The 24247-nt window shown below is 41.0% G+C and overlaps 1 protein-coding gene across 5 annotated transcripts; it reads left to right on the top strand.

Annotated features, from left to right (window-relative positions):
* Positions 1–796: 796 nt before the first annotated feature.
* LOC125132391 (zinc finger protein 684) lies at positions 797–24225 on the top strand. 5 transcript variants are annotated; one of them, XM_047789568.1, is made up of 6 exons: positions 798–991; positions 1674–1793; positions 2589–2627; positions 8975–9101; positions 9421–9516; positions 13821–15282. In XM_047789568.1, the coding sequence occupies exons 2-6, from the start codon at positions 1791–1793 to the stop codon at positions 14723–14725; spliced, it is 1170 nt and encodes a 389-aa protein (XP_047645524.1). In that variant the 5' UTR covers positions 798–991; positions 1674–1790; the 3' UTR covers positions 14726–15282. The 5 variants fall into 5 exon arrangements, 4 of the variants coding, with proteins under 4 accessions (XP_047645527.1, XP_047645524.1, XP_047645526.1 ...); XM_047789570.1 differs by lacking the exon at positions 798–991 and adding an exon at positions 1036–1115; XM_047789571.1 differs by lacking the exon at positions 9421–9516 and having other exon boundaries at positions 797–991.
* Positions 24226–24247: the final 22 nt, after the last annotated feature.

Here is a 24247-nt window from a genome sequence, read left to right as displayed (position 1 = left end):
AACCTATGTTGCAGCTTAGTGAGGCCAGGGATCCAACCTGCATCCTCATGGACACTATGTCAGGTTCTTAACCTACTGATCCACATGGGAATGCCATCATTTTAATTAAGATAGAAACACTAATTTCTTCCATGTTAAAAAAAATTCTGGACCCCAAATCCATATGCAATAGACAGCCTTATTTTTCTACTGATCTTAAAAAAAAACACAACTGTACAAATATGTCTATATGTACTTACTTTCTCCCATTGTTTCATTCCACTCTTACCTAACTCTCATCAGATTTTATCAAACTTCCACCGCTACACGAAAAGGGCATGTTTCAGCAGCCTGCACACTGCACAATCCAATGGTCAATTATTTGTTCTAATCCTACTTGACCTACCAGCAGCATTTAACGCCCATTCCCTCCTTCTTGAAACATTCTCTTCCCTTGCTTTTGCATATCCAAACCCTCCTACTTTTCTGCCTGCCTCACGGATTATTCCCTTTCAGTCTTTGTTGGGTCGTCTTCATCTCCCGGACCTAAGCTAGTGTGTTGCTAGAAGAAACTGAACTGAGGAAGGGCAAATTATTCTTTTAGTATACGGCTGATATAGATTTTCCAGTATTTAAAACTTTTTACGTCTATCGTTTTAAACGAAAATGATGTATACATCCCCCGCTTCATAAATGAGCACGTCTCTCCAAGCCGCCCTGCCATACCCTGAATCTTTTCCCTCTAAAGAAGCCAACTTCGGGAACGAGCTTCGCGGGGCTTATGGGAAATGTAGTCTTGGTGGGGAGCTTGCACCCCGGGGGAGCCTGGGAACGCTCAGTGGACGGCGACTTCCGCATATGCGCCCTGGGGCGAGAGCCGGTATTCTTGTCATTTTCCAACTGTTGCGGCATGAAGTGAGAGTCGGGGGTTTCTCCCGGTTCTGGGAGATCAGCCTAACGTGATCTCCAGCTTAGAGTCGGAGCTGGGGGTGTGGCGGTGAAAGGCTGGCAAGTATGACTCTGCGGAGCTTGGGGAACGGAAAGGAAGGGCGGGAAGAAAGAGGCCAGTTTATTGGCTTGTTACCCACCCGAAAATAAAACCTTAAGATCTTCACGTGCTGTGACTTCGCGTTTCGGTGTGTGGCTCCTTTCCAATTCTGGAGTAATTAAGCGAAAGCAAGAGAATGGTCCGACTGCCACTCAGTGGTTTCCTAGATCTCGGGTGGGCTAGAGCAGGCTCAGTTTGCTCTTCTGCCCTTTTAAGTAAGGGTCACGGTGCAGAAATCTGTGCATCAAACTTCACCTGTCGTGATTACAAGAGCACTGTTGGCCCTGCAAAAAAAAACATTAAAGCATTTTGAGGGATCTAGGAAGAAAGTATTTCTCGAGAAACTTCCATGCAGTCTTCTTAGGGTATTCTCACAGCAATCATCTGAAGTAAATATTATCTCCATTTTGCATATGAATTAACTGAAGCTGAGAGAGATGAAGTTAACTTGTCTAGATTCAGCTTAGTATTGTAGAAAATCTGAGATTCAAATCCAGATGCGTTTTCCTCAGATTTCATTCTTTTTGCAAGGTGGAAAAAAAAAATCCTGCAAAACAAAACGTTGGACTTATTTTCCTTTTAAAATGTTTGAGTAATGTATGGTGAGTAAATTTCGGTTTGTAATTTTTTTTTTTTTTATTTTAAGGATCTTTTGGTGAATCTGCAGATTTTCCAGTGAAGATAAGATAAAGCTGGGAGAATCTCTTGCACATCTTGCAGTGCTGGTTGGAATTTCAAAAAGTCCAGACTGGGCTCATAGGAGATGGTGAGTTCCCAGAGAGAGAGAGAGAGAAGCAGATTTAGAGTCTAAACTTAAGACTGCAGCTTAAAAAAAAAAAAAAAAAAATTCCCTCTGGGTCCCTGGATCCAGCCGTCTCAAGAAACCTAATTTGAGATCACTTACCTCAGCTACAGAACTAGACCAGAGAATCACAGGAAGGTATGACTTCTGAAATTACTGAGCTTTGAAGATCAGGCTTTTAGTTATCTTTTTAACTCATTCGTTATTTACTTAGGATACATTTCTGGGAGAAAAAGAAATGTCACTGGTTTAAAACTTAACAACTTGGAGTTCCCGTCCTGGCGCAGTGGTTAACGAATCCGACTAGGAACCATGAGGTTGCAGGATCCAGCATTGCCATGAGCTGTGGTGTAGGTCGCAGACATGGCTCGCGGCTCAGATCCCTCCTTGCTGTGCCTGTGGTGTAGGCCAGCGGCTATAGCTCCGATTAGACCCTTAGCCTGGGAACTTCCATATGCCCGGGAGTGGCCCTAGAAAAGGCAAAAGGACAAAAAAAAAAAAAGAAGGAAAAGTTAGCAACTTGCCGTTAGGTCAGTAGAACAGAAAGGTACACATATTTATCTAAACTCCATATATTTATAACATATACAGAGATTGTGGCCTATAAAATGTGGACTTTTCTGACTTGCTAGAAACACTTCTATTGGGTAGCATTTTCTGAGGCTGAGTGGGTGTGCTTCTGTTCTTATAGAGCAGGGCTCTGTGTTGCAGTCCTGGTATTTCATGGCTTTATTCTCTTTCCCATTTATGCTTTCATAGATGCTGTATGCAAGAGCTGCAGAAATGATCAACATCAAGGTAAGGCCTCCATTTATTGTTATTTAAATCCCTTAAAAATCCATATAAAAAGGAAGTGTAGGAGTTCCTGCTGTAGCACAGTAGGTTAAGAATCCGAATGTAGCTGCTGAGGGTCACTACAGAGGTTTGATCCTGGCCAGAGAATGTCCATCTGCCACAGGTGTCGCCATTTAAAAAAAAAGAAGTTGTGGGGAGTTCCCGTCTTGGCTCAATTGTTAATGAATCCAACTAGGAACCATGAGGTTGTGGGTTCTGGTCCCTGGCCTCTCTCAGTGGGTTAAGGATCTGGTGTTGCCATGAGCTGTGGTGTAGGTTGCAGACACACCACGGATCTGGCATTGCTATGGCTGTGGCATAGGCCAGTGGCTACAGCTCCAATTAGACCTCTAGCCTGGGAACCTCCATATGCTGTGGGTGTGGCCCTAGAAAAGCCGAAAAGCCAAAAAAAAAAAAAAAGAAAAAGAGGATGTGTATAATCAGGGCAAATGTAGATTGAATATATCAGGTCCAAAAGGAAATTCAGAAAATTGCTAAGTTACTATCCAGGTTATATGTTCTGTACTTAGTTGGAGCTGTATATGTGTATCTAGTCTTTCTGGCAATCATAGAAAATGGATAGCCAACCAGTTAAAGTATTGGCTTTGTCCATGAGGATAAAGCAAAATAATTTTCTAGGAGTTCTTGCCATGGTTCAGTGGAAATGAATCCATGAGGATGCAAGTTCGATCCCTGGCCTCATTCAGTGGGTTAAGGATCCGGGGTTGCCTGAGCTGTGGTGTAGGTCTCAGATGGGGCTTGGATCTGGCCGTGGTGTGGGCTGGCAGCTACAGCTCCAATTCAACCCCTAGCCTGGGAACCTCCATATTGCCATGGGTGTGGCCCTAAAAAGACCAAAGACAAAATAATAATAGTAATAATTTTCTAGATAAGTAAAATTTTTCCTGTTAATTTTTCCTGTTAGAGTTCTTCAAAGAAAATATCTTACAGCAGGCTTTCATGGAGATAATATAGAAGCAACATCGACAATAACAATCCTGTAATAAATATAACAGCAGATTTCCTATAACTTTCTTAGAGTGTTCCCTAGAATAAGCAGAGAACGTAGGGCCAAGAAGTACTATATGAACTCAATTTGTAAGTCCAGGTACATAGCCTTCTTAATATTCATCTAGATCCATAAGTAAACCTTGTACCTTTTCCAGAAGCTTCAGCAGCTCTTGAGCATTTTCTCTTCCATGCAAATTTTAAAATCAGCTTATCAAGGTCCATAAGGGAGTGTGTTAGGTATTTTTACTGTGTATTTTGATTGCATTTTAGATTAATTTAGAATTTGTAATTTTTCAGTAATGAGTTCCCCATTTATTCAATTTTACTTTTGGTCCTTCATTGCAGTTTTATAGGTTTATTATGATAATTCTTGTACATTTCTTATAATATTTATTCTTATATATGGTTTAAGTTGCTGTTGAGAATGGGATGGATCTTTTTTTCATTATATTCTCCAATTGATTATCCTGGTGTATAGGAAAGTATGGATTTATATATTTGAGTTTATGTCAACTTATAGAACTATTACTAAGTCCAAGAGTTTTAGTTGTTTCTTAGATTTTCTAGGTAGACCATCACATACTCTGCAAATGGAGTTTTGTCCCTTACTGCCTAATATGTATGCCTCCATTTTTTTCTTGTCTTATTGCAATGGACAGAACTTCTAGGAACTATTATTTTTGAATGAAATTGCTAACCAGAATTTTTTTTCCAATTTTAATGGGAATACCTCCAGTGTCTTACTGTTTCCTCTTGTATTCTGATAGCTGATTTTTGGCTTAGGGGTGGGAGTTGGTTTTGTTTTGTTTTTTATCTTTTTTTTTTTTTTAATCAAGTTAAGGATTTTTAGCTTAAGATTGTTTTCATAAATTGGGAACTTTTTTCTCATATCCTTTTTTTTTAATATCCGTCAATAAAATCATATATTTTTCTTTAATATAGCAGAGTTTTTCCCCCTTTTTTGGTCACCTGGAGGCACATGGAGTTCCCCAACCAGGCATCAGATCTGAGCCACAGTTATGACTCAAGCCCCAGCTGTGGCAATGCTGGATCCTTAACCCACTGTGCCAGGCCAGGGATGGAACCTGCATCCCAACACTCTCAAGATATTGCCTGTCTCATTGCACCACAGTATAGCAGGGGAACCCCTAGTATAGCAGTTTAGAGACTTTTTAATACAGGAGTTCTCATCATGGCTCAGTGGTTAACGAATCCGACTAGGAACCATGAGGTTTTGGGTTCAATCTCTCGCCTCGCTCAGTGGGTTCAGGATCTGGCATTGCAGTGAGCTGTGGTGTACGTCACAGACACGGCTCGGATCTGGCGTTGCTGTGGCTATGGCGTAGGCTGGCAGCTACAGCTCTGATTTGACCCCTAGCCTGGCAACCTCCGTATGCTGCGGGTGTGGCCCTAGAAAAGACAAAAAAAAAGAATTTCTAATACATTTTCCAACATTGAACTATCTGTGTATTTCTGGGATAAACTGTACCTAGTCTCTTATCTTTTTCAAGGTATAGATAGTAAATATTTTGGGCTTGAAAGCCATATAGCCCCTGTGGCAACTTCTCAACTCTGTCTTTATAGCTGAAGTAAACAAATGGACATAACTGTTCCAGTAACACTTTATTTGCAAATACAGGCAGTAAGCCTATGGGTTGTAGTTTGCCGACCTGTTCTATATAGTCTTAACTATCTCTTTTTGATAGATATGTTGCCAAATGCCTTTTTAGCTTCAATTTAAGTTAAACAAATATTGACTTGATGGTTGAGAGAATATATTTTATCATATAAAAAAATCTGTATTTTTCTACTTTATTATGATTATGTGAGTCTGGCCTATTTATAGCCTTTCTAACATCTTATTACACTTATGTGTTTATTTTGCAGTTTCTAATAGATTGTAAGAGCTTTGGGGGCAGTAATAATTTTATTCTTTTTGTATCACTAGTCTGTATTTGGTATGTTCTCATTAAATATTTTATGGGTGAATGAATGAGGAACATATAAACAATATTTTAAAATAATTTTATTGAGGGAGTTCCCATCATGGCCCAGTGGTAATGAACCCGACTAGCATCCACGAAGATATAGGTTTGATCCCTGTCCTTGCTCAGTGGGTTAAGGATCCAGTGTTGCCATGAGCTGTGGTGTAGGTTGTAGATGTGGCTCGGATCCTGTGTTGCTGTGGCTGTGGTGTAGACTGGCAGCTATAGCTCTGAACTGACCCCTTGCCTGGGAACTTCCATATGCCATGGGTGCAGCCCTAAAAAGCAAGAAAAAAATAATAATAGTTTTATTGAGACATGATTCATGTATTACACATTTACTCTTTTAAAATATATACAGTTTAGTAGGTTTTTAAAAAGTATATTCTCATAATTGTGAGACCATCACTACTAATGTAAGAACATTTTCACTGCCCTCAAAACAAACTTCATACCTGGAGTTCCTGTTGTGGCTCATCAGGTTAAGAACCCATTTAGTATCCATGAGGGTGTGGGTTCAATCCCTGGCCTCACTCACTGGGTTAAGGATCCCGTGTTGCTGCAAGCTGTGGTGTAGGTCGCAGATGTGTCTTGGATCTAGCATTGCTGTGGCTGTGGTATAGGCCAGCAACTGTAGCTCTGATTCATCCCCTAGCCTGGAAACTTCCATGTGCCACAAGTGCAGCCCTAAAAAGAAAAAAGAAACCCCATACTCATTAGCACTCACTCCCCATTCCTTTCTTCCCCTAGCCCTAAGTTAGTCTGTGTTTATGTGGATTTGCCTATTCTGAACATTTCATACAAATAGAACAATATGTCTGATCTCTCGTGACTGGCTTTCACCTAGCGCAATATTTTCAAGAATCATCTCTGTCACAGATTTATTTTTATTGCTGAATAATATTGGATCATATGGATATACCTCATTTTGTTTATCCACTTATCAGTTGATGAACACCCATACTACTGCCACTTTTGCCTATTATGAATAATTCTGCTATGAACATTTGTGTATGGGTTTTTGTATGGATGTGTGTTTTCAGTTCTTTGGATATATACCTAGGAAAAATTGCTGAGTCATATGGTAACTCTATGTTTAACATTTTGAGGAACTCCTAAACTGTTTTCCATGGTTGCTGTACCATTTTATTTTATTTTATTTCGGTCTTTTTTGCTATTTCTTGGGCCGCTCCTGTGGCATATGGAGGTTCCCAGGCTAGGGGTCTAATCGGAGCTGTAGCCGCCGGCCTACGCCAGAGCCACAGCAACGCAGGATCTGAGCCGCGACTGCAACCTACACCACAGCTCACAGCAACGCCGGATCCTTAACCCACTGAGCAAGGGCAGGGATCAAACCCTCAACCTCATGGTTCCTAGTCGGATTCGTTAACCACTGCGCCATGACGGGAACTGCTGCTGTACCATTTTACAATTCCACTAGCAATGTATGAGGGTTCTAGTTTCTCCCTATTCTTGGTAACACTTAACTGTCTTTGATTTTTGCTATTTTATGGGTGTGAAATGATATCTAACTGTGGTTTTGCTTTGTATTTTGCTAATGATATTGAATATCTTTTCATGTGCTTATGGGCCATATCTGTCTTTGGAGAAATATGTGTTCAAACCCTTTGCCCATTTTTTTTTAATTATTTATTTATTTATTTATTTAGGCCAGACCTGTGGCATGTAGAAGTTCCTGGGCCAGGGATGGAACCTGAGCCACAGCTATAAACAGAGCCACAGCAATAACACCACCAGATCCTTAACCTGCTGCGCCATGAGGGAATTCCCCTTTGCCCACTTTTTAAATTTACTTTTTAGGTTTTGTTTTTTTTTTTAATGATTTTTACTTTTTTCCATTAAGGCTGGTTTACAGTGTTCTGTCAATTTTCTACTGTACAACAAGGTGACCCAGTAACACATATGTATATACATTCTTTTTTCTCACATTATCAGGCTCCATCATAAGTGACTAGATATAGTTCCCAGTGCTACACAGCAGGATCTCATTGCTTATCCACTCCAAAGGCAATAGTTTGCACTGGTTAACCCCAAATTCCCAGTCCATCTGACTCCCTCCCCCTCCCCCTTGTCATGATTCTCCATGTCCATGATTTTCTTTTTTGTGGAAAGGTTCATTTGTGCCATATATTAGATTCCAGATATAAGTGATATCATGTGACATTTGTTTTTCTCTTTATTTCTTCACTTAGTATGAGAGTCTCTAGTTCCATCCATGTTGCTGCAAATCTTTGCCCACTTTTAAATTGGATTGTCCTTTCATTGTTGTAAGAGTTTTTATATTTTAGATACAAATCTTTTATTAGATAAGCAATTTGCAAATATTTCCTCCTATTCTGGAGTATTCTTTTTCACTTTTTTTCATGGTGTCTCTTAAAGCATAAAAATGTTTAATTTTGATTTTTTTTTCATTTATACTTTTTCTATCATGTCAAAAAACCACCATCTAATTCAAGGTTACAAAGATTTACTCCCTTGTTTTCTTCTAATTATATACATTTGACCCTTGAATGACATGGGTTTGAACTCTTGTGGGTCCATGTATATGCGTATTTTTTCAATAAATACATATTAAAGTACTGCATCACCTGTGGTTCATTGAATCCATAGTGGTGGAACTACAAATCTGGAGGGCTGTAAAGTTATATGTAGTTGTTTTTGTTTTTGTTTTGTTTTGTTTTGTTTTTTGCTTTTTAGGGCTGCACCGAGGTATATGGAGGTTCCCAGGCTAGGGGTTGAATTGGAGCTACAGCTTCAGGCCTACACCAGAGCCACAGAAACACAGGATCCAAGCCGTATCTGCAACCTGCACCACAGCTCACAGCAAACTGGATCCTTAACCCACTGAGCGAGGGCAGGGATCGAACCTGCAACCTCATGGTTCCTAGATGGATTCGTTTCTGCTGTGCCACAATGGAAACTCCTATATGTGGATTTTTGACTGTGGGGAGGGTTGGGACGCCTGACCCCGAAGTTGTTCAAGGGTCACTGGGAGTTTTAACTCTTATATTTAGGTCTCTGATCCATTTTTATTTCATTTTTATATATGATATGAGATGCGTGTATTGGGGGGGGCAACTTTATTCTTTTGCATGTGGCTATCCAGCTGTCCCAACACCATTTGTTTAAAAGACGTCTTGGCATTCCCACTGTGGTGCAGCAGGATCTGCAGAGTTTTTGGATGCTGGGACACAAGTTCGATCCTCAGCCCAGCACAGTGGGTTAAGGATCTGGTGTTGCCACAAGTCCCCAAATGAGGCGCGCTTTAGTTTGAAGATCTGTGTGCTATTGCAGGGATCAGTGACACTCCAGGATGTGGCTGTGGACTTCACCCCAGAGGAATGGCAGCTACTCGACTGTGATCAGAGAACCTTGTATTGGGATGTGATGTTGGAGAACTTTAGAAACCTCATCTCGGTGGGTAAGGACAGTGTCTGGTAACTTGTCAGTATCAGAATGTTTTAATAGCGCCCCTCCTTTAAGACTTGTGAAAGCTGTGAACATTCAGAAGCATTAATAAGTTTGGTCTGGAATTTTAGTGGTTACGGTTTCTTAATCCCCTTGAGGATCAGAGAGGTGTTTTTGCTTCTTCCCCCCAAATGGAGAAGGGTCTTTTCCATTCTAAAGCCTGTTCGTCATTATTCATAGGCCCTAAGACTGCAGGAGGCAGACCCAGATTGTCAGGTAGTTGTTTGTCTGCAACGCTTTGTCCCCAGTTCTGTGTTGTTTCCCGTGAACAGGGTGTCCGGTCCCCAAAACAAAAGTGATCTTCAGGATGGAGCAAGGACACGACCCGTGGGTGGTGGAGGGAGAGAACCCACGTTGGCGCTGTCCAGGTGAGTCAGAGAACCAGGTAGATGGGAGTCTTTGGAATTGAGATCCCAGTTGGTCAGTGAGGGGAAGGCACCTTGGAAATGCTTTTCAGGAAGCACTTCTTAAAGCCACACACCTTTGGAAGTGACTGGGTGCACTTGTCAGACCCCCAGTGACTTGTCACTTCCATTCTCCCACATGGCTGCTCTTGTGCAAAAGGATGTCCCTCCTTCCTGCTCTGGCTCCTCCCACTGCTGTTCCAACTCAGGGCTTGCTCGGTTCTCTCAGTTCCCAGAATCCTCATTCCTCTTCCTCCTCAACATGATGGCAGATCTTTTCATACATCCAGTTCTAATAACACAGTCAGATTGTGTGGATTTGAAGTCTTCCTTCACCAACCACTGTCTAACCTAATTATTTTGTAGCACAACTTTATTCATATAATAGGGATAATATTAGTCTTTACCTCAGATTTGTGTAAAGATTGTAAGATTTAGTACATGTAAGACCCTTCAGATCATGGCAGGCAATAAGTGTTCAGCATGTTAGTTGTTTTTATTTCAAAACTTTCAGTCACATATGTTCTAATTTTTTTCCTTTTTTTAAAAAAAACTTGTTCCTTTCCTTGTAGCATGTACTCCATTTGTGTACCCCACCTTGCTCATCTTTAGTCTTACAGTGAACTTGGGGTGTCTACCTTCTAGTGCATCTTTCCTCTTCACTTGATAATCCTGATATCTTGTGGAAATTCTCCTCCAACTTTATTTGAATTGGTTCCTCACTAATCTGCCCTCATCCTTTCTTACAACTTATTCGCTTCTTGCTTCTTGCCTTCTCTTCCATCTTCTGAATTCCTCTCCACTGTAACTCCCTCCGAAAACTTCATCACCCTAAAGGCTAAGGTCATTTGAGAGTTTCCATTGTGATTCAGTGAGTTAAGGATCCAACTTAGTCTCCATGAGGATGCGGGTTTGATCCCTTGCCTCACTTAGTGGGTTAATCCGAGGTAGGTTGCCATTGCCATGGCTATGACATACCTCTCAGTCTCAGTGGCAGCTCCAATTTGGCCATAAAAAGAAAAAAAAAAAAAAAAGGCTGACATTATTTGCTTTGTACCATCTCCAGCATCCCAGCATCTTTGCCTCACGAACTTTCCATTCCCATGGGTTTATGCCACCTGGCCTTCTTATCTTTTTTTTTTTTTTTTTTCATAGTAAGCAATTTTTAATATTTTTCAACCATTTACCTTTATCTTTACAATAAAGGGTAATGACTGGCCTGCTGCTTTGTAGTCTCAAAATCACTGTGGTAAGCAATTTGGATTTTTTTCTCTTAAGAATTTCTCCTTAAATACTACTGTGATTTATTACCTATGATTTAAATGATTAAGAGACCAATTAAGTATATTTTCGTTTCCCTGGGACCCCAATTTCTACTGACATAAACCAAATTAATTTTAACTCTTGGTATGCTATCCAGGCTGTTTATGTACCTATAGTGCAAATTCCCTACATTTTCTGGTTTATCTTTGATGTTCCTGTAAAATTTATCTGAATTATTTCATTTTTCTTATGACTCTTGACAAGTAAACATAAATTATTCCTTTATAACCTGTACCGCAATATTTAAATGTTTGTGAGGCCCTCTTTAATATGATACCATTTAGTTTATCCAGAATTGTCCATCTTTTCCCTATTCCATGGCAGTTGGACTCCTTAGCATCCTCTGTACACAGTTTTCTTCTCTGCATCAGCCCTTTCATGTCTGGTGTGCCATCTCAAAACAGTGTGCTGTTGGAGTTCCCACTGTGGCTCAATGTTAACAAACCCAACTAGGATCCATGAGGATGCGGGTTTGATCCCTGGCCTTGCTAAATGGGTTAAGGATCCAGCATTGCTGTGGCTGTGGTGTAGGCTGGCAGCTATAGCTTCTATCCAGCATTGCTGTGGCTGTGGCGTAGGCTGGCAGCTATAGCTCCTATTCAACCCCTAGCCTTGGAACCTCTATATGTGGCAGGTACAGCTCTAAAAAAAAAAAAGCAAATAAATAAATAAATATTTTTAGAAAATAAAAACAGCATGCTGTTAAGTCTGAATTCAGTTTTTTCCTCTTTCTTGATAACTTTAGCCTGGATTAATCTCTACTTTCTTTTGAACTCCCATCCCACCTCTACTATAGCTCTATCACGAAAGCTTTACATATACTGTTTTACTTTTTTTTTTTTAATTATGTGGCTTTTAAGACCTTTTTCTTTAAAAATCTGTGGCTTTAAGGCATGTTTTCTCATAATAATTATCCGAAGTGGGAGTTCCCGTCGTGGCGCAGTGGTTAACGAATCCGACTAGGAACCATGAGGTTGTGGGTTCGATCCCTGCCCTTGCTCAGTGGGTTAAGGATCTGGCGTTGCCGTGAGCTGTGGTGTAGGTTGCAGACGCGGCTCGGATCCTGCGTTGCTGTGGCTCTGGCGTAGGCCGGTGGCTACAGCTCCGATTCAACCCCTAGCCTGGGAACCTCCATATGCCGCGGGAGCGGCCCAAGAAGTAGCAACAACAACAACAACAAAAAAAGACAAAAGACAAAAAAATAATAATAATAATAATAATTATCCGAAGTGAAGTCCTGTATCATTTTTTTTCTTTATATCATTGCTAAGCACATAATGGATATACAATGAATATTTCATTAATTCATTGTTGGAAAGTCAGGGATTATGAGGATGTTTCTTATTTCATTCAACAAGGCTTTTTAATGTTTTCTGAAAAGGATTCACATAAAGAAAAAAAATTATACCATTTTCCAGGTGTGTAAATTGTAGTTGAAAAGGCAAAACATAGCCATATATTACAAATGTGATGAATGTGGAACATTTTTGTTCAGTGCACAGTAACATTGCAGGGTTGTTTTTTTTTTTTTTTTGTCTTTTTGCCATTTTTTGGGCCACTCCTGCGGCATATGGAGGTTCCCAGGCTAGGGGTCTAATCAGAGCTGTAGCCACTGGCCTATGCCAGAGCCACAGCAACGCAGGATCCGAGCTGTGTCTGCAACCTACCCACCACAGCTCACGGCAACGCCAGATCCTTAACCCACTGAGCAAGGGCAGGGATCAAACCCGCAACCTCATGGTTCCTAGTCAGATTCGTTAACCACTGAGCCATGATGGGAACTCCAACATTGCAGTTTTAATCTAGCTTTTGTCAAAATGAATGGTTTAGGCAGCAGCAGAGACTATTTTAGAAATTCAGAGAACTAGTTCCCTTGTGGCTTGGCATTGTCGGTAGTGTGGTATGGTTTATCATAGGACATTGAATATAATTCTCTGTGCTATATAGTAAGATCTTGTTGACTATCCCCCCCATGTATTATAGCTTAAATCTCCTAAACCCAACCCTCACTCCCTTGGCAACCACAAGTCCATTCTCCTTGTCAGTGAGTCTGTTTCTGTTTTGTGGATAGGTTCATTTGTGCCGTATTTCAGATTCTACATATAAATGGTAACATATGGTATTTTTCTTTGTCTTTCTGACTTACTTCACTTAGAATGATAATCTCTAGTTGCATCCATGTTGCTGCAAATGACATTTCATGCTTTTTTATGGCTAAGTAGTATTCCACTGTATATAAGTACAACATCTTTTATATCCATTCATCTGTCAGTGGACATTTAGGTGTTTTTTTCTGTGTCTCAGCTATTGTGAATAGTGCTGCTCTGAACATAGGGTTGTGTGTATCTTTTTGAATTATAATTTTGTCGGGATATATGCCCAGGAATGGGACTGCTGGATCATATGGTAACTCTATCCTTAGTTTTCTGAGAATCTCCATACAGTTTTCCATAGTGATTGCACCAACTTAGATTCCCCCCATCAGTGTAGGAAGGTTACATTTTCTCCACATCCCCTCTGGCATTTGTTATTTGTAGAGCAGTCTTACTCTTTTTGTTTGTTTGTTTTTTAGGGTTACACCTGAGGCATATGAAATTTGCCAGGCTAGAGTTCAAATTAAAGCTACGGCTGCTGGCCTATGCCATAGCCACTGCAGTGTGGGATCTGAGCCTCTTCTGTGACCTACACCACAGCTCATGGCAACACCAGATTTTTAACCCACTGAGTGATGCCAGGGATTGAACCCACATCCTCATGGATACTAGTTGGGTTCTTTTCCACTGAGCCACAACGAGAACTCTGAGCATTCTTATTCTTAAAGCTCAGGAGCAAGGCAAATACAGATTTGTTTCAGAATGAGAGACTAGATTTGAAATCATATGTTTCTTTTTATAACTATTGATGGCAAAAATTAACTAGGAATGTTTTATTATACTCCTTTTTAGAAGCTGACTACCCTCTTGTTGATGAATCAGACAAGCACCAGGAAAGTAAAGACAATTTTTTAAATTCAGTTTTGTTCACATTTAATAAAATTCTGACTGTGGAGAGACCTCATAGTTATAAGATGAGCACAAGTCTTAATCCTACAAGAAAAAAGTCATATAGATGTACATCATATGGGAAGAGTTTGCAACCTACTTTAGACTTACTTAGTTATAATAGATGTTATACTGGAGAAAACACTTATGAATGCAATGAATGTGGGAAAGCCTTCAAAAAGAAGTTTCATTTTATTAGGCATGAAAAGAATCATACAAGAAAAAAACCCTTTGAATGCAGTGACTGTGGGAAAGCCTATAGCAGGAAGGCACACCTTGCAACTCATCAGAAAATTCATAACGGAGAGAGACCCTTTGTGTGCAATGATTGTGGGAAAGCATTTATGCATAAAGCACAACTTGTGGTCCACCAGAGACTCCACACTGGAGAGAAGCCTTATGAATGCGGTCAGTGCGGGAAATCATTCACTTGGAACTCCTCCTTTACTCAGCATGTGAAGTCGCATACACTTGAGAACTCATTTGAATGTAAGGAATGTGGGAAAACCTTCAGGTATAGTTCGTCCCTTTATAAACATTCTAGATTTCATACAGGAGAGAAACCCTACCGATGTATCGTCTGCGGCAAAGCCTTTGGCAACACTTCTGTGCTTGTTACGCATCAAAGAATCCATACAGGAGAGAAACCTTATGGATGTATTGAATGTGGTAAAGCCTTCATCAAGAAGTCTCATCTCCTTAGACATCAGATAACTCATACAGGAGAAAAACCCTATGAATGTAGCAAATGTGGAAAAGCATTTTCCCAGAAATCAAATCTTATTGTACACCAGAAGATTCATATGTAATACTCACTTATGAACATGAGGAAGCTTTAAATATTCAATAAACCTTATTAAGTAGAGAATTCATAGTGAGGAGAAATCCACCAATTTGAATGAATTGGAAGAATAAATTCCAAATTAAAATCAATGCCAATCATGTTCTAAAAGTGATAAAAGTTTTTAGATAAAAGAATACAGAAAATATTAATTTATAAATGATAGCATATAGAGCTTAGAAAGTAAGCATAAATTAAACAAGGGACTAGAGAAAATTATACTTACCACCTCTGATTGTCTGATTTTCTTTTTTTTGCTATGTGGCATACAGAAGTTCCCAGGCCAGGGTTCGAACCCATACCACAGCAGTAACCCAAACCACGGCAGTGACAACAGCAATTCCTTAACCACTAGGCCACCAGGGAACTCCACTATCTCTGATTTTTTAAAAATTTCTATAACAAATTGTACAATTACACAAGTATAAGTATAAAATGTTTATATGTTACATTAAATTGTATCTATTAAGAGTTTCTGCAGGAGTTCCTGCTGTGGCTCAGCAGGTTAAGAACCCAACTAGTATCCATGAGGATGTGGGTTCAATCCCTGTCCTCACTCAGTGGGTTAAGGATTCCCCATTGCCACAAGTTGCAGTGGAGGTCACAGATGCAGCATGGATCTGGTGTTGCCATGGCTGTGGAGTAGGCCAGCAGCTGCAGCTCCAATTCAACTCCTAGCCTAGGAACGTCCATATTCCACAGGTATTGCCCTAAAAAGCAAAGAAAAAGTTTCTGCAGTAAATACCGCCTTTTTTTTCCTCCAACCCTAACAGTAACATACAAGTGAAAAAATGTGGTTTAATATGTACTATGAATTTCAATAATATTTTCATCCATTTGTTTGTACTTTTTTTTTTTTTCCCTATGGCTGTACCTGTGACATAGAAGTTCCCAGGCCAGGAATTGAATCTGAGCCCTAGCTGTGACCTACGCCACAACTGTGGCAATGCCAGATCCTTTAACCCACTATGCCAGGCCGGGGATCAAAACTGTGCCTCTGCAGCAACCCAAGCCACTGCAGTCAGGTTCTTAATCCACTGTACCACAGTGAGAACTCCCATTTACTGGCACTTTTAATGGGTACCACAGTGTTATCGAATCTCAGTGTCTCCCCTTTAGTTCTAAAACTTACTATAAAGATGTATAGAATTATATGTAAACTATAATGTATATATAATTTAACAAGATATCAATTGGGGGGAAGCAGTTGTGTTCTGTATTAGAGCAAATATTCATTTGAGGAAAAGAAGTGTTTAAATAAGTATGTAAATAAAACATTTCTACTTTAAATATTCCCATTCTTTTTCACTGATGTAGTTACCTAAGGTGTAAGGATAGCTCAAGCAGTAGTTAATTGGGGTATCACCTGTATCTCATTGTAATAAAATCGTGTGTCAGTGTGTAATGGTAGCCTAGTGGTTAAGAATTCAGCGTTGTTGGAGTTCCTGTCGTGGCTCAGCGGTTAACAAACCCAACTAGTATCCATGAGGACATGGGTTTGATCCCTGTCCTTGTTCAGTGGGTTAAGGATCCAGCATTGCCATGAACTGTGGTGTAGGTCAAAGACGCGGCTTGGATCCCAAGTTGCTGTGGCTGTGGTGTAGGCCGGCAGCTGCAGCTCTGATTCAACCCCTAGCCTGGCAACCTCCATATGCCTCAGGTGTGGCTCTAAAAAAAAAAAAAAAAAAGAATTCAGCAGTGTCATTGCCATGGCTTGGGTTAAATCCTTGGCCCAGGAACTTCCACATGCCATGAGCAAGGACAAAAAAACAAAAAGTGCGTATCATAATACTTTTCAACTTTCAGGGAACAAGTTTTTAGGTATCTGTTTGCTTTTAAGAAAATACAGGTTTAGCTCCTAGGGATGCCTCGAATTTTCCATGTGACATAGGCAGCATTAATTAAGTCGAAAAGAGCACTTTTTTGGCTCAGTCACTTCACTTTGGAATGTGGCATTTTTAAGTTCCATGTATTCCCTTAAAAGGATGAACCAACCATTATTTGAGCTACAGGTTTTTTTTGCTGTCCACAATGCTCCTTGATAATGTCAAAAAAAACCTTTTATGCCTTTTCTTGAGTTGTGACAAAACAGTGTGAACCCAAATTCAGAAATCCCAGAGTTCTCATTATGGCTCAGCAGCTTAAGGACCCAACATAGCGTTAATGAAGATACAGGTTTGATCCCTGGCCTCGCTCAGTGGGTTAAGGATTCAGCATTGCCACAAGCTGTGGTGTAGGTCACAAATGCAGCTCAGATTCAGTGTTGCCATGGCTGTGACTTAGGCCTGCAGCTGCAGCTCTGATTTGACCCCTGGCCTGGAAACTTCCATATGCTGCAGATGCACCTGTTAAAAAAATAATAATAAGTCAAGCCTTTTTAAGCTCAATTACCATTATATTGACTGTTTTTCTTTCACTAGCCATTTTTTGAAGAATATGTTGAATAATACTTATAAACGAATGATAGTGGGGTTTTTTTGAAAAGCATGCTAGAACTTAAGGATTTAAATTAAATCTTGTGTACTGATTTTTTTTTCTTTTTTGCTTGAAGAGACCTGAATCAGGCTCCTGAACCTTCCCTTTAGCCCAAGTGTACACTTTCTGGTAAAATCTAATTTTAGAAAGAACCCTGCTAAGTCATTTTAACCAGAACGCTCCGTCTTCACTCTCCAATCATGTTCTTTATCCTCCATCGTCCTTTAGGTGATGTCTGGTCACCCTCGCCTGTCTTCAGCAAGAATCCTGTTAAGCCAGTTTAACCATCCTCTTTGTGGTGTTTTCTCTTAGTAACTTTCCACCCACTGACCCCATTCTACTCCTTGGCTATAAGTTTCCACTTGTCTATGCTGTACTCAGAGCCTGATCTCTCGCCCACTTAAGTTCCATTGCAGTGCTCCCTATGCCTATCCCACTGGTCCTGAAGTCTGTCTTGTCATTTGTGTTTTTTGCTTTTTTTGGGTTTTTTTTTTTAGGGCTTCAGGTGTGTCTATGGAGGTTCCCAGGCTAGGAGTCGAAACAGAGCTGCATCTTCAGGCCACAGCCACAGCAACGCCAGATCCAAGCCTCGTCTGCAACCTAACTGCAGCTCACAGCAACACCAGATCCTCAACCCACGAATCAGGGCCAGGGATTGAATCTTCATCCGCATGGATGCCAGTCGGGTTTGTTAAACACTCAGCCACAGTGGGAACTCCTCATTTTTCATCTTAACAAACGTCATTAAATACCTTTCTTCTGTATCACTTTTTCAATTAATTTAGGAGGCTACATACTGGTTACACTCTTGCAGTTCCAAAAATTTCTGTTACCTTCTTTCTTTGGAGTTGTCTTCAGAATCACTCCAACAGTCACACAGGGAATTCTTCAGGTATTTACAGTCACTGGGCTTTTGCCTTTTTTCCCAATTCAACAGTTTTCTCTCATTTCCTACATGAAATCCTCATGTGCCCTCCTTAGCGCTTACCATTCCATCCTATCTCCCCTTCCCATGCCCATGCTTCTCCTCTGAGAAACCCCAAAGTACTTACAACTGCAGGAAGAGGACACCTTTCAAGAGGGGAGGAGGGAGCTCTACTGTTGCCAGCATCATGCCGTGAGGTCCCCTTGGAAGAGCAGCTGTGCAGGTCAAGGTGGTAAGAAGTGTGAAATGGTCTGTAAGTAAAACAAGGGAATTTTAATTGTAATATATCAGGAAGCATGTAATTTATGTTCAATAAATTAAGTTGCTCCCTCCCTGCCTTTGGAAGAAGGAATACAGTAGAGCAAGCTAAAATATATTTCCAGTACTGGACAATTATAAACTGCAACCTCGGGAGGTTTTTGTCCCTGACCTCATTGTCTTAGGCTGTACAAGATTTTGGCAAGAATAAAACCAAAACTATGCTTAGCTCTATCCAAACATCTCAGATTCCCAGGACTCCCTAGTCTCTTGTATTCTGTGGCTGAAACAGCCACACACAATACACAATCTAAGTGAGAAATCCTTTAATTTTTCTCACCTCTAAGAGTTTGTCATACTTTGAGATTTTCTTTCTTTTTTCACTTTGCAGAAAGATCACTGAGGAGTTCCCTTGTGGCTCAGTGGGTTAAGGATCTGGTGCTGTTCTGGTTCAGTCCCTGGCCGGGGGGTGGCAGGGGGTGGGAGAGATCACTGAGAAATGCCTTCTTTCATTTTCATTTATACACAGATGGCAGATAGGACTTTTCCTCCCAATGAAGCTTTTTTTTCTGATTATTATATGTGCTAATTTTTAAGAATCAAATAAGGAAAGTATAAGGAAAGGAAGAAAAGGGGAAAAGGGAGATCTGAGTTTAGGCATCTGAATTCCAGAAAAGGACAGAGAGTTCAGGCCTTGTACAAGGTTTAAAAAAAAAAAAAAAAGTAAGGGTAACCAGAATAGTATAGAAATATAATGTGTAACTTAAAATCTGAAGAAAAAAATAATGAGAACTTCATAAATCCAACAAAGCAGGAAAGGTGAAAGTTGCCCCCCAAAAAAGTATGATAAGTAGCCAAAAAAGGTAGAAGTAAATAAAAGCATATCAATAATAATATTAACACAAATGGATTAAACTCACCTGTGATGAGAAGAAACAGCGGTCTCTTATTGTGGAAATGCTTTAGCCTTTTTATAGTTTTTGTTTTTTGGGGGGGGGGGGTTTGGCCATACTTGCGACATATGGAAGTTTCCTGGCCAGGGATCAAATCTGAGCCACGGCTGGGACCTACACCACCAATGTGGCATTGCCGGATCCTTAACCCCCACTTCAGGCTTTTTATAATTTCCTTTGCAAACTAAAAGCATGTTATCTCCAGTGAGCTAGAGCGCACCACTGAAAAGGCACATGGGTACCACTGAGCACTTCGATTTACGTTACCATCTAGGATTCATAGAACAGTAGGGTCTGCTACCAAAAGAAGGGAGAAGCAGGGCTGAGCAGATGTCCAATAACCTTTCACCTTTGAACATGGCCTTGCTATTATATAACCACAGTTCAGTTATCAAAGTAAAAAATTACCATTCGTATACTACTATAATGTCATCTATAAAATTCCCCAGTTATCTTAATAATGTTCTTTTTTAAATAAATTTTTAACTTTGGAATAATTTCAGGTTTACAGAAAAGTTTCATGGGTCACCTTGCTGTAGAGTAGAAAGTTGACAGAACACTGTAAACCAGCTATAGTGGAAAAAAATAAAAATCATTTTCAAAAAAGTTACAAAGATAGTACAGAGGGTTCCCATATACCCCCTCACCTATTATAAATATATGATTTATATATTATATATGAGATTATATTATGAGAGTACAATTTAAGGAGCCAACACTGGTGTATCAGTATTAACTAAATTCCAGATTTCACTCATATTTCACTAGTTTTTCCACAAATGTCCATTTTCTGTTCTAGGACCCAATACCAGATACTACATTGCATTTAAACCAATAATATTCTCAATTTTTTTTCTGGGCCAGAATCCGAACTTGGATTACCTGTTGTATTTAGTTGTCATATTTCTTTCTTTTTTTTTTTTTTGGTCTTTTTAGGGCCATACTCATGGCATATGGAAGTTCCCAGGCTAGGGGTCAAATCAGAGCTGCAGCTACATGGGATCTGAGCCGCATCTGCAACCTACGCCACAGCTCACGGCAACACTGAGTCCTTAACCCACTGAGGGAGGCCAGGAATCGAACCTGTGTCCTCATGGATACTAGTCAGGTTTGTTACCACTAAGCCACAATGGGAACTCAGGTCTTTTCTTAATATAAAGTCCAAATGCAAGTTCACCTTTTTTGGGGGGAAGGGATCCTCGCCCACAGCATGCAGAAGTTTCTGGGGCCAGGGACTGAACCCATGCCACAGCAGTGACAAGGCCAGATCCTTAACCCACTAGGCCACCAGGGAATTCTTCTTTAGAGTCCTTTATCTGGAACAATTCCTCAGCCTTTCAACATCTTTCATGACTTCAATATCTTTGGAGAGAGTACAAACCAGTTATTTTGTAGAGTGTACCTCAGTTTTGGTTGGTCTGATGTTTCCTCATGACTAGATTCAAGTAGGTTATGCACGTTAGCAAGTCTATCACATAAGTAATATTCTCAGCATTTCATGTCAGGAGGCACAATGTCAACTTGTCTCATTACCAGTGATCTTAACTTTGATTACTTGGGTAATGTGGCATTCACCGCGTTTCTACTTTGAAAAATCACCATTTTTCCCTTTGTAATTAAGTAATCTGCAGTGGAAATGAGACCCTGTTCCTCGTCTTTCACTAGAGTGCTAGTTTAGCGCTCTGGTAATCTGCCCGTTCCCCTTCCATCTTTTTTTCTCCTTCTTGATTCTTTTTTTTCTTTTTGCCAAAGAAACCAGCAATTTGCCTCATTGAAATTTCCCCAGTCTAGATTTTTCAGGTCATGTTCTCTTAAACCCATTCCAGATAGGCTTTGCCTTGCACCACTCCACTAAAACTGTTGTTGTAAAGGTCACCAATAAAATTCTAATTGCTATATCAAATGACTAAGTTGTTAGTTTAGGACACAATGTATCACTCCACAGTTTAGGACACAATGTATCACTCCATTCTCTTTGAAGCTTTTTTTTTTTTTTTTTTCCACTTGGCTGACAGCACCCACATCTTCCTGCTTCTCCTCTTACCTCACTGATTTTTCCTTCAGTCTCTCTGCTATTTCCTTCTCATCTCTACAACCTTCCAACTCGGGCTCAATACTCAGGCCTCTTCTCATCTCTTTCTACAAGCTCTTCATTGGTAACCTCATTTGTCTGATGGTTTTACACTTGATCTTAGCCAAAAGGCCGAGAAGCGATGTCTGATGGTTTTAAAGTCCATCTATATAATATCTCCCGACTTTATTTCTTGCAAACATATCCCCTGAACTCATGCGTATTTGCCAAACTTCACCACCTGGTTTTCTCTAACCAGCATTTCAAACTCAACACAGGTCCTGATGTTCAAAACAGGTCCCGATTTCCCTTTGTCCCTAGATGTGCTCCTCCTGCAATATTCACCACCTCATCTGATGGCAGTTCCATCTTTTCATTTGGTCAGATTGAGTCTCCTTTTCTCTCTCATACCTTGCATATGATCTACAATAGATCATATGGAGTTTGCCTTCAAATAGACTTTGAATGCAACTACTTCTCACTAGGTCTTCTGTTACTACTTGGTCTGAGCCACGACCATCTTCATTATTCTAATAACCTCCCAACTGGTTGTACTCTGGCTTTCCTCTAGTTTATTCTCCATGCAGCAGCCAGAGTGATCTTACTAAAACTTGAGCCAGACCATGCCACTCCTCAAAATTCTCCAGTGGCCTCTCTTTTCACTCAAATGAAAAGCCGAAGTCCTTAACGTTGATTGCAAGTCCCCCCATAGTCTGGGCCCTCATGCCTCCTTCCTTCTCTATTATTCTTCCATCTCCAGGCACAAGGCTCTCCTTGCTGTTTTTTAAACATGTTTGGCAATTTCTGCTCCAGGTCTTTGCTCTTGCTGTTTCCTCTACTTAAAACCCTTTTTCATCTGGCATGAATTTGTGCCTTCATTTACTTCAGGTCACTTTCTTCAGGCCTTTGCTCAAATATCTTCTTCTAAGAGAGACATTCCTTGACCACTCTGTTTAAAATGCAACCCTCCACCCCCTTTCATTACGCTAGTTTTCTCCACAGCATTTTGCAATATCTAATAAAACAGAACACTCGCTTTATGAAGGAAGGTATTTTCATGTTTTGTTCACTACTCCACACCCAATTCAATGCCTGGTACATAGCAGGAGTTCAGCAACAAGTTTTTGTAAAATGACTATCAGATACATGCTTACCATAAAGCTTGACAGTATACAGTACATACACATTAAAAAAAAGAGAGAGAGAGAGAGCCCAGGGTGGTAGTGAGAAAAGGGGAGAAGAGTCTGAAGAAACCTGTAAAGGAGAAATTGTCCCAAACCTCATCTGAGAAAAACGTTGTTTTTGTGTGTGTGTGTGGTTTTTTTTGTTTGTTTTGGGGGGTTTTTTGCTTTGTTTTTGCATACTATCATTCCTGACTTAATTCCTGGAATTAAGATTTCTTTTAGAAACTAGTTGTCCACCCACCGTGATGCCTGCCAGATATACTCTCCTTTTTGTAGCTCACCAGCAATGATTGTGTAACCCTTCTCTCTTCCTCAGAAAAACTCCTTTTCCTGAGTGAAAGTTGAAATTGACCTCTTGCTGTTCCCGTATAGCTAGATGGTAATAGGACTTTGAAACATACTCATAACTAGGCTACCTGAAACAAGAAACCCTTTTAAACATGGCTCTAATACATTAATTTACATAGTTTGTCTTTTAAAATTAAGTTGCTGTCACTCCAGTGTTACTAAAATGAAACGCTTTTCTAAAATAAAGTACGAAACCCTAAGTAACTGTTTTCTATTTACCATGTCTGCATGGCATGCGTGTCTACACGTCAGGTCTGTATTAATCAGTAGAAACCAGCGCACGTTCCCCTTCAGCACGGCCAGCGCGCGCCGCCAGGCCCCAACCACAGCGAACGAGAGCGCGGCCCTGGGGGACGCGGCACCCCACGCCTTCCGGACGCACTCGCCTCGAGCCCGACGAGAAGCCGGGAACCGGGGGATTTTCCCAGAGGGCCCCGGGGGAGCTGGCGGGGCGCTACTTCCGCACACGCGCAGTAGCGGCATCGGGACGCGCCCGCGTTCCTCCGCGTGGGTCAGTCCTGAGCGGCCGGTGACCCTGCAGGGCTTGAGCCCGTGGAAGAGGAGAGGCCGGCCCGTCGGTGCCTGTGAAGGAAGTAAAGTTGCAGGTGACCCCTGTGCGCGGGGGCGTTTAGCGCAGAGAAAGTCGCGTGCGGGCAGGGCGCGCATCTGCCCGGCGGCGGGGCCGGGGCGGGCCGGGCTGCGGGGCTGTGCTGGAGGTCGTGGTACCGCTCAGGGAGCCCACGCCTGGGCGTGAAGCCGCAGCTCAGCGCGTTCCAAGAGCCTTTTAACGCGCCGAAGGCAGTAAACCCGTTCAGAGCGGCGGGGAAGAGGACCGGTATATCCAGTGCCAGACACTGTTAAGCTTTTTTCTTTTTTTTTTTTTTTTGAAGTATGGCATTTATTTATCACGGTTACTTTGGGATGTAATTATCCTCGTACTGCTTACAGAGAAGTGTGAAGCTGCTTCAAATCACACAGCTAGTAAGTGGAGGAGCTGGTGTTCAAACGCATTGCCATTTTACCTGAATTTCACTAGTTTTGGAACATAGTACTTTGCCTAAAAGAGTTAGTGTTCTTGAGTAAATATTAAGTGAACTTCAATTTGTGATCATTGCTACTGAGAGAACTCTTGGTGTCTCTGCAGGAAGACTGTGTGATTGAACCTGTGGATCCCTGTCGCGTATTTCTGCCTGATTCATTTTCCAGCGACCCTGGTTAAACTCTACGAAAAGCCACCCTCAGGCCACAGGATGGTGAGTTTACAAATCGGGACCCT

This window comes from Phacochoerus africanus, chromosome 8, assembly GCF_016906955.1.
Source record: "Phacochoerus africanus isolate WHEZ1 chromosome 8, ROS_Pafr_v1, whole genome shotgun sequence".
Classification (NCBI taxonomy): Eukaryota; Metazoa; Chordata; class Mammalia; order Artiodactyla; family Suidae; genus Phacochoerus; species Phacochoerus africanus.
Note: the sequence above shows the minus strand (reverse complement) of the source record. Positions and strands in the feature narration are given on the sequence as shown.